The sequence below is a fragment of the Leptonychotes weddellii genome, chromosome 1, assembly GCF_054177405.1.
Source record: "Leptonychotes weddellii isolate Sample4059 chromosome 1, ASM5417740v2, whole genome shotgun sequence".
Lineage (NCBI taxonomy): Eukaryota > Metazoa > Chordata > Mammalia > Carnivora > Phocidae > Leptonychotes > Leptonychotes weddellii.
Genome location: NC_138369.1, coordinates 5,060,035 through 5,070,196, shown reverse-complemented (window position 1 = coordinate 5,070,196; position 10,162 = coordinate 5,060,035). Strand labels below are relative to the sequence as shown.

The following is a 10,162-nucleotide window of genomic DNA, read 5'->3' as shown; positions in this document are numbered from 1 at the left end:
TCCTGAGAGGAGGTCAGCGCCCTGGCTCAGGAAAAAACCGTTTGGAGAGGGAAGGCTAAGTACCTCCACCTGCTAATGTGGGTACCGGCTGGCAAGACCTGGGCAGTCCAGGGCAAGGCCCTCAAGGAGGCCTCAGGCGGCAGAGACTGGCCTCTGAGTCCTGAACTGGCTCTGCAGGGTGAGGGTGGGGCGTGTGCCCTGGCCTGGAGCCCAGCTGCCCCACCTCCTGCACCAGCCAATCTGGTGGGGGGGGGAAGGGGGGGCTGGGCCCAGGGCCAGAGCACCACTGAGCAGGCAGTCCGTGTGGGCACCTGGGCAGCAAGAAGGGCGGGCAGGAAAGAGGCTCAGACTGTGACATACACACATAGGCTATATTAGGGGAGTACAGATGGGGGTAGGGGTGCAGTCAGTCCTCCTTCAGGCTCCCGAACACGGCGGCTGGCACACTCTGCTGCTCCAGCCGCACCTCTGGAGAAGGGGGGGAGGCAGGGAGGACGTGGTCACTCCAGGAGGGGGCCCTGCCTCTGCCTCCCCCAAACCGCCCAGCCTGTCTGGCCGGCCCCTTACCATTGGGCTCCAGGTCCATCTCGTCCTCGTCCTCATCCTCGCCCAGCTCAATCTCCTCCGGGTTGGCTTGCTGGGCCAGCTCGGCCAGCTCTTCCCGGGAGGCGTCGCTCCTGCAGGCAGGCAGGGGTCAGGGAGGGGGCCACACCGCCCGGCCTCCCTGGCACCTCCCCTCTTAAACAGGAGCTGGCTCACTCTCACCGGCCCCCACCCCTACCTCACAAACAGGATCTTGCTCTGGGCCCGTGGGGGCTGGTCCCGCTCGGCCTCAGCAGCTAGCTGCTCTGCCCGCTGCTCCAGCAGCTTCATGTCATCCATGCCGCTCTGCCCAGGGGCCAGGTCAGACACTGGGGGGGGGGGAACGGGGTCAGACAGCATAAGCGGGTCCTGCCCTCCCCACAGCCATACCAGCCCCCACCATAGCCCACACCCACCTTGCTCTGGGTGCCCCAAGCTGTGTGAGCACCCAGCCCTCAAGGAGTTCCCAATTTCCAGTGGGAGAGGTGGAGGTGGACCCCCAGTGCTCCCAGACAGGAGGTCAAGGCTAGGCAGAGGGCAGAGACCAGGCCGAGAGGACCTGGCCAGGGCGAGGGATAGCCCGCAGCTGCTCACCGGTGCCCGTGGCGCTGCCCGACACCTTGAGCATCTGCGAGGCCATGAAGTTGACCTGAGTGTTGTATGTGGCCTGCACGCTGCGGCGGATCCGCAGCATCTCCCGGATGGTGTCCTCATTGCCGTGCCGTACCTCGAAGTCCTTCCACGTTTGCCAGAAAGCCCCAGTGGTCTGTGGAGGGTGGGCGGCATGCGCGTGAGCCGGCTGGCTTGGCTGCAGCCCACCCCCCTGCCCGCCCACCAGGCTCTCCCCCTACCCGGGGGTCACAGATCTGGGAGCAGAAGCTGTAGATGGCGCGTGCCCGGTCGATCTCGCCAAGCCTGCACTCCATGTCCGCGAACCGCAGGCACATCTCCCGGGCGTGCTCATCCGACAGCACCTGCCGGGTGGAAGGGGATGGGCGTCAGCGGGGTGCGCAGACCCTGGGCCGGCCTCCAGAACGGCCCCCCGCCCCCACGGGGCACCTCAATGGCCTTCTGGTAGATGCCGCGGGTGTGGGTGACGCCGTAGATCTCGGCTGCGCGCTTGATGTAGATGTTGAACATGTCGTACTGCTGCGCGGGCTCCACGGCCCTGGTGGCGCGCTCGTACACGGCCATGGCGTGCCGGGCCAGGCCCCACTCCTCCTCCAGCTGCGCGTACAGCAGGTACAGCGCTGGACGGGAGGCCGGCGGGTCAGGGGCTGCGGCCTGGCCCGGGCTGCCCTGCCCCTCCCCCGCCCCGCCCGCCCCGCCCGCCTCACTCTTGGCGTATTTGGGAGGACAGCCGTCCAGCGCCTGTTCAAAGAGGTCCCGCGCTCGCTCCAGCTTGCGGCCCCCGTAGCGGGCGATGAACTTGGTCAGGTAGGTGCTCCAGATGTCGGACACGTTGGGCCACTTGAACAGCGAGATGCCGCGCTCGTACGCCTGCCCCGAGAGAGGGAGTCATGCGTGGGAAGGCAGGGCGAGCGTGCGTGGCGCCCAGGCTGCCAGGAGCCTGTCCCTGTCTCCCTCGGGCTGAGCAAGGTGGCCTTTCCCTCGCCACCCCTCCCTCCAATCACAACGCAGTCAAAAGGGTCTGTATGCCTCCCTCAACAGACTGCAAAGCCCCCAGTGACAGGGCAGGACTTGGACTGACCAAGTCACCAGGAGGTAACGTTATGGGCAGGGGACTTAGGGCAGGGGCGGGGGGGACCTCTCAGCTCTGCAGACACTGGAGCCCAGAGCCCTGCGAGGAGGTTCACATGCCAGGGCCAAGGGGCGAGGCCTGCGTCACTCAGGCTGGGGGTGGCCTGTGTGTCATGTCGTGTACAACCTCCCCAGCTGTGTCCGAATAGTCTCCACACATAACCCAACACGTCAGGCAGCCTGGTGGGGCCTCACAACGTGTACACGCGGAGACCTACAACCCAGGGCCTGAGTGACAGGGCGGGGACAGCCCACACACACCCACACCACCCCCCGCCATACACACAGAAGCAGGGTGAACGGTGTCCCCCAAATTCCTGTCAAAGCCATAACCCCAGGACCTCAGAATGGAACTGTACTTAGAGATGAGGTCTTTAAAAAGGAAATGAAGATGAGATTGCTATAGTGGGCCCTAATCCAACGACTGGAGTCTTTAATGAGATTAAGACACAGACACACACGGGGATGACCACGGGAGGCCACGGGAAGAAGACGGCCACCTGCACGCCAAGGAGAGAGGCTCGGGAGAAACCAGCCCCGCCGACACCACAATCTGAGGTTTCCAGCCTCCGGGACTAAGACGACACGTCTCCGTTAAGGTCCCTGGTCTGTGGCACTTCGTTAGGGCGGCAGAGCACGCTAACACAGTGCCCGAGGCACTGAAGAGGACACACTGCTGTCTGGGGCCCCCAGGTCACCCCCCTCACCTTGAAGCTCTCCTCGAAGTACTTGTGCTCCTCCAGGAACATGGCGTAGTTGATGACGATCTGGGGCGTGGCGATGCGCAGGTCCAGGATGCGGTCATACACGGCCTTGGTGGACTGCGGGGCAGGGGCGGGTCGGAGCATGTCCCGGGGCAGAGTCTGCAGCCCCAGCCCACCCCCTGCCACAGGGCCTTGGCCACGCAGCTCACCTGGAAGGTGCCCAGGCTCTCCTCTAGGTCAGCGAGCATCGACCACACCTTCAGCGACTTGTACACACGGTTCTGCACGGGCTCCGAGCCGTCAAAGTACTCGGCTCGGCGGGCGGGCAGCGCGGTGGCCTTCTGCAGGGAGCCCGCAGCGGAGCGGGGAGCTTAGGGACGTCCGGGGCCTGGCCACACGCCCCGCCCCGCCCCCAAACCCCGGCGTGCACTTACCCGCAACAACCGCAAGGCCTGGTCATAGTTCTCGTGCCGGAGCTCCAGCTCGCCACACTCACACCACACGCTGGCCAGGTCGTCCACCTGCTTGAAGCTCACCTTGGTGGCCTTCTCCAGGATGATGCGGGCCTGCCAGGGCGCAAAGAGGGCAGGCTGAGGCCCGGCCTGCCCACCCCCGCCCCCCGCGAGGGTGCACGTGTACACAGCTCAGGCAGACGTGACTGTGCCTCCTGTGTCCTCTGGCCAAGGCATCTGCGCGCGCACACGGCACAGCACTCACATCGTCCAGCTGCCCGTTGTCCTCGTAAAACTTGGCAAACGCGACCCACAGCGTGTGGGGCTTGCCTGTCGCCTTGAACGGGTCCACCGTCTGCACAGCCTCCGTGTATGTGTTGATGATCTGGGCGGGAAGGGCTGAGTCAGGGCCCGGGCCGGTGGGGGAGGGGGAGCGGCAGGGCCGAGGGGGTGGGGCCGCCACGCACCTCCCGGGGGCGGCCCTGGTGCAGGGCCACGCGCTTGTGCCACTCGTGCACGTGGTGCGGGTTCTGACGCAGCAAGACGCTGTTGAGGAGCAGGGGCCGCCGGCTGATGAGCTGCTCGAAGCGGGCCAGGCGCAGCTCCAGGTCCACGTCATCTGCTCCACGTGATGAGGGCCACGGAGCAGAAGTGAGGGCCTCGGCGCACAGTCCCCACCGAGTGCTCCGGGCTTTGTAGACTCACCCCACTGGCCACCCGCGCTGGAGGTGCATCCCTCGTCCTGGCTACTCTCCGAGGTTCCACCCACCCTGGCCCCTCGGCCGGCCTCCGTCCCTGCCGGCCCCCGAACCCGGAGATGCACCGCTCCCCTGCCCCAGCCACTCAGGACGCTCGGAGCCCTGCCCGCCAGCCCGGCCTTCTCCCCTCACCAGCCCAGGACCGCCGTGGAAGCTCACCTTCTTCCTCCCGCCCCAATTCTGAGGCTGTCTCCATCTTGGCTGCAATCATGCTCTCCTCAAACTGGGCATAGCTGTCGAACACCTGGGTGAAGTCCCGCACGGTCATCACGGTCCGGATGGCCTCCTCATACACATCTCGAGCCTGCGGGCACAGGAAGGGTGAAAGGAAGGTGCTGGCTGCCCACCCGTGTGAACACAAAGAACCCAACGGTGCCACCCTGGCAGCGGTCCAGAGCCGGGGTCGCCCAGCTCTGTCAGGCTCTGAGCAGTGACACTCAGCAGAGCCATGACTAGAGCCGTGCCCCGGAGCCGTCCCCTGCCCCCTGCCCAGCCAGAGCGCTCTCCCCGGCTCGGGCCCCTCCCCAGTAAGCTGACAGTGACGGTCCCTTACGTAGAACCAATGAGGCTTGAGGGAAACGCGTGTAAGGTGCCTGACACCCAGTAAGACTCGTGAGGTGACCGACCCCCGTGCCAGGCTTGGTGGGTTCAAGGCCACCCAGCCAGGAAGAACTCAGGTCTGGCCAACCCCAAGGTGGGCATGCTTGCCAGCAGGGCTGGACCACTTCTCCTCACCTTCAGGAGGGCCATGCACCTGGGTGTGTTTTCTGCTCCTGCACATGCCCACGGGCGTCCCCTGAATGCCGTCCGCTCGAGGGACCGCCCCCCTCCCCTCGTCGGCTCCCGGGCCCGCTCACCTTCTCGAAGTGGCCGCTGCGGATGTAGTAGTCAGCCAGCGAGCACCAGAGCTTGCCTAGCTGGTCAGTGAAGCGGGTGAGGCCCCCGCGGATGATGGCATCCACATTGAGCGACTGCACCTTGTCTGGGTTCTGGGAGATGAGGTCACAGAGCTCGTGCCACAGCTGCAGTGTCAGGAGGAGAAGTCTGAGGCCTGCTGCGCACGGGGGCGAGCCGTCCTGCCCCGCCCCCGGCCCCCCAGAGGCCCACCTGGTAGTTGGACTTGCCGGCCTTGGACACGAAGCGCTCATCATTGACCACGGTGGCCAGGCGCTGCGCGGCTTCATCCAGCCGGTCGCTGGACTTGAGGTACTCGATGTACTCCTCTGCGCTCTCGGGGCTAAGCTGCATGGCAAGCGGCCCCACTGGCAGTCAGGGGGGCTGAGGAACCGTACCACGACAGCCCCTCCCCCTCGGCGGCTCCAGAGCAGCCAGCCACCACTGTCCCGATCAAGAGCCAGCCCTGTCGACCCAGCCTCAGCCACCCCTGTCCAACCTGGGTCCCACCACTGTGGCTTCGGCCCCGCAGGTCCAGCCTAGGCCCCACTGGTCCAAGGCCAGCCCCAGCTGGTCTGGCTTAGACAACAACGGTAGAGCCTGCACCGTCCAGGCCCTGCTGTTTACCACAAGCCCCCTGGCCAGAGAGCACTGTGTTAAGACTTTCACAATGTATGACACTTGTTAGAAGTTTAAGAAAGCCACACACCATCCGCACCCGGTTTCCACCTGGAGACGCTCCCACAGCCATTCATCTCACATTCCCCGCCCTCCTGCGGTAGCGGTTTTCCTGGTTTATGTGGTCAGCTCATGGGCATCTGTCTGCCCGGTTAGACCAGAAAGTTCCACGCATGCAGAGACTGCCTCTGTCACGCTGTCCCAGGACCTGTCTTGGTACCGGACATGCAGCTGCTGCTAGCAAGTATGTGGAGAATAAACAAATCGCCAACAAAAGCCTATCTCAGGAAGCCTTTTCCCCACTTCCTGTCAGGTGACATCCTGCAAGGGGCTGGTGTCCAGGGAGCCAGTTCTGGGCCCCTCTTGGCGCGAGGTTGCGGCCCCGCCCAGCTCACCTTGAGGAAGCGCCGGTAGCCCCGCACGGCTGTCTCAGGCAGCGGGTGCGAGCGGAGGAAGCGCAGGTACAGCGGCCAGATACGAGAGTGCTGCGTGATGGGCAGCGCCCGGAGGGCACGGTCAAACGTGCGGCGGGTGTGCGTGACGCGGCCCTGGTCCATCAGGAACTGGCAGTAGTCCAGCCACAGACGGGGCATCTGCAGGTGCGGGGGAGAGGCGTGCTGTGCGCTGCGGGCGCCACGGCCCGCCACAAAGACCCCCGCTGCCCTAGGGCCCAGAATGCAGCAACACCCAGAACCCCCTCCTCCAGGACCCAGTCTAGCTCAACCACAAGTCTCCCGAGGCGGCAGGACTCCCAGCTTCGTGCATTTCCCGGGACTGAGCCCCGCCCCCCACCTTGTGCATGAACACAAAGGCCCTCTCGTGGCAGTTGTTGGCATCTTCGTAGGCAGGGTCAGTCACGCAGCGACGCTTCACCTGTGCCCGGCGTGCCTTCAGGTATCGGTACCAGAGTTTGTAGCTGGGGGGGGGGTGGTGGCAGGAGGGGACAGAGGATGACTGGTCAGCCTTACGGACCCCTAGAACCCTTCGCCCTGCCCCCACGAAGCAACTGCTGGGAGAAGGGGCCTGGGGAAGCATGACAAGTCTCAGCAATGGGGGGACGGCTACTTGGTGCCAAAACAAGAGCCATCCCTGGGGACCTCCCGCCCGGTTCTGTTAGGACAGGATTAGGGGGGGCGGCTGGAGCGATTCCCACCTGCAGGGCAGCAGCTTCAGTGCCCGCTCATACAGCTGGTTGAGCCTGGGCTTTGGGGCACCTTGTTTGAACTCAATGTAGCGGAGCCAGCACTTGACCGAGAACTGGTTCCGCATGATCTCCTCCTCATAGGGGAGGTCCTCTTCCTCCTGTGGGAGCCAGGGAATGGGGAGGAGAGAGACCTGCCCTCAGAGCCTGGTCCCAGGTCCCCCTGTTCATCAGAGCCAGGTCACCCAGACACCCAGATCCTAGGGCTCAGGTCCGGATCTTACTCCTTGGAAATCTACTGCCCACCATCTGACCCAGATCATCAGACTCCTCAATCAGGGTTCTAGGCCAGACTCCCGAGATTGTCACCCAGACACCACTCTTTTGGACTTCCAGATCGAGCCATCCACTCTCTGGCCCAGATCACCAGATTCCTTAGACTCCCTGGTCCAATGCCAGGCCTTGCTCAGACCTGGACACCAAGCTATAACTCCGCACAACGTGCCTCTTCCTGAACACCAGGCCTTTGGCATCTCAGGCTCCCACGAGCCAGAGTATAGCTCAACTCTGCCCCAGAACTTGGAAAATGAATAAGGAAACCTCTTTTGAAATGGAATGCGGAAGCCCTGAAGGGAGAACCCTCATGCCCTACCATCTGTCAATTGCAGAACCCCCACAGGAAGATTTTCTCCTTGCCTGGCAACAGCCCAGCCAATGAGAGACTGCCATAACTCAGTCAGTGAGAAGCCATCACCACCCTGAACCAGCACTTTCTTCTAATAGACTTTCCTTCAAAGCAACCCCTCCCAGCTGACTCCTTTTTCTCTACAAAGTGACATTCCTCTCCTTTGTTCTCCAGACTTGCCTTTGGTTTTACCAGAGCTTGCATGTTCCTATTTAAAATTCCTCTGCCACTCTTTTTTTTTTTTTAATTCTTATTTATTTATTTGACACAGAGAGAGACAGCGAGAGAGGGAACACAAGCAGGGGGAGCGGGAGAGGGAGAAGCAGGCTCCTGGCTGAGCAGGGAGCCCGATGCGGGGCTCGATCCCAGGACCCTGTGATCATGACCTGAGCCGAAGGCAGACGCTTAACGACTGAGCCACCCAGGCGCCCCATCCTCTGCCACTCTTAAATAAACCCATTTTGCTGGTAAAATAACTAGCAGTTTTATTTTCAGGGTCGACAGAAGCTAGACCTTTCCCTCAGGAGAAGTGTGGACCACCACTAAATCTCACTAATACTAAACACTAAAAACCCGGTGAAGAGGCCAGGCCTCAATAAGCATACCTCAGGGATATTGCGGGTTTGGTTCCAGACCACAGTCCAGTGAGTATCACAATACAGTAGGTCAAGTGAATTTTTTGGTTTCCTAATGCATATAAGTTATATTTACGCTATACTGTAGTCTATTAAATGTGCAATGGCATTATGGCGAAAAACCTACATATCTTGATTAAAAAATACTTTCTTGCTAAAAAATGTTAATCCCCATCTGAGCTTTCAGTGAGTTGTAATCTTTTTGCTGGTGGATGGTCTTGCCTCCATGGTGACAGCTGCTGACTGATTGGGGTGGTGGCTGCTGAAGGCTAGGGTGACTGTGGCAATTTCTTAAAAAAGACAAAATAGTTTGCGACATCAATTCAATCTTCCCTCCATGAACGACTTCTTTGTAGTATGTGATTCGGTTTGATAGCATTTTACCCAGAGTAGGACTTCCTTCCAGACTGGAATCAATTCTCTCAAATCCTCTGCTGCTTTGTCAACTGAGTTTATGTAATATTCTAAAAGCTCTGGGGGCCCCTGGGTGGCTCAGTTGGTTAAGCGACTGCCTTCGGCTCAGGTCATGATCCTGGAGTTCCAGGATTGAGTCCCGCATCGGGTTCCCTGCTCAGCGGGGAGTCTGCTTCTCCCTCTGACCCTCTCCCCTCTCATGTGCTCTCTCTCTCTCTCATTCTCTCTCTCAAATAAATAAATAAAATCTTTAAAAAAATAAAATAAAATAAAATAAAAGCTCTGTTGTCATTTCAACAATCTTCACAGCATCTTCACCAGTAGATTCCATCTCAAGAAACCCCTTTCTTTGCTCATCCTTAAAAAGTAACTCCTCCACTCAAATTTTATCATAAGATTGCAGCAATGCAGTCCCATCTTCAGACTCCACTTCTAATTCTGGTTCTCTTGCTGTTTCTGCCACACCTGCTGTTACTTCTTCCCCTGAAGGCTGGAACCCCTCAAAGTCATTCATGAGGGTTGGGATCAACTTCTTCCAAAACCCTGTTAAGGTTGATACTTTGACCCCTCCTCATGAATCAGAATGTTCTTTTTTTTTTTTTAAGATTTTATATATCTATTTATTAGAGAGCAAGCGAGAGAAAAACAGCATGAGAGGGGAGAGGGTCAGAGGGAGAAGCAGGCTCCCCGCTGAGCCTGGAGCCCAATGTAGGACTCAATCCCAGGACTCCGGGATCATGACCTGAGCCGAAGGCAGTCGCTCAACCAACGGAGCCACCCAGGCGCCCGAATCTGAATGTTCTTAATGGTGAATCCTTCCAGAAGGTTTTCCATTTGCTTTTCCCAGATCAATGTAATTGCTATCTATGGCAGCTATAACCTTATGAAATGTATTTCTTAAATAATAAGACCTGAAAATTGAAATTACTCTTTGGCCCGTGGGCTACAGAATGGATGTTATATCAACAGCCATGAAAACAACATTAATTTCATTGTAGATCTCTGTCAGAGCTCTTGGGTAACCAGGTATATTGTTAATGAGCAGTCATTATTTGGAAGGAATCTTTTTTTTCTGAGCAGTAGGTCTCAACACTGGATTCAAAATATTTAGTAAACAGTGTTGTAAACAGATATGCCATCATCCAAGCTTTGTTGTTCCACTGATACAGCACAGAGTAGTTTTAGCTTAATTCTTAAGGTCCCTAGGATTTTTAGAATGGTAAACGAGCAGCAGCTTCAACTTAAAGTCATCAGCAGCATTAGCTTGATGACTTTATGAGCAATAGAGTCAGCCTGTCCTTTGAAGCACTGAAGCCAGGCACTGACTGCTCTTCTCTAGCTGTGAAAGCCCTAGATGGCGTCTTCTTCCAGGAAAAGGCTTTTCCATTTATTTAGAAGTCTGTTTGGGGCACCTGCGTGGCTCGGTTGGTTAAGCGTCCAACTCTTTTTTTTTTTTTT

General features: G+C 59.1%; 1 protein-coding gene across 1 annotated transcript in view; it reads right to left on the bottom strand.

Annotated features, from left to right (window-relative positions):
* Positions 1-350: 350 nt before the first annotated feature.
* Positions 351-10,162, bottom strand: part of XAB2 (XPA binding protein 2) — an 11,759-nt gene continuing 1,947 nt past the window's right edge. The window contains exons 2-19 of the mRNA XM_081812196.1: positions 6,983-7,131; positions 6,622-6,745; positions 6,225-6,422; positions 5,365-5,499; positions 5,115-5,279; positions 4,417-4,561; positions 3,967-4,118; positions 3,765-3,884; positions 3,482-3,613; positions 3,257-3,388; positions 3,051-3,164; positions 1,920-2,082; positions 1,642-1,832; positions 1,434-1,556; positions 1,177-1,348; positions 782-911; positions 568-677; positions 351-468 (exon numbers count right to left, since the gene is read on the bottom strand). Coding sequence (XP_081668322.1) covers positions 407-468; positions 568-677; positions 782-911; positions 1,177-1,348; positions 1,434-1,556; positions 1,642-1,832; positions 1,920-2,082; positions 3,051-3,164; positions 3,257-3,388; positions 3,482-3,613; positions 3,765-3,884; positions 3,967-4,118; positions 4,417-4,561; positions 5,115-5,279; positions 5,365-5,499; positions 6,225-6,422; positions 6,622-6,745; positions 6,983-7,131 — 2,517 coding nt within the window. The 3' untranslated portion in view covers positions 351-406. The remainder of the gene's footprint in view (positions 469-567; positions 678-781; positions 912-1,176; positions 1,349-1,433; positions 1,557-1,641; positions 1,833-1,919; positions 2,083-3,050; positions 3,165-3,256; positions 3,389-3,481; positions 3,614-3,764; positions 3,885-3,966; positions 4,119-4,416; positions 4,562-5,114; positions 5,280-5,364; positions 5,500-6,224; positions 6,423-6,621; positions 6,746-6,982; positions 7,132-10,162) is intronic.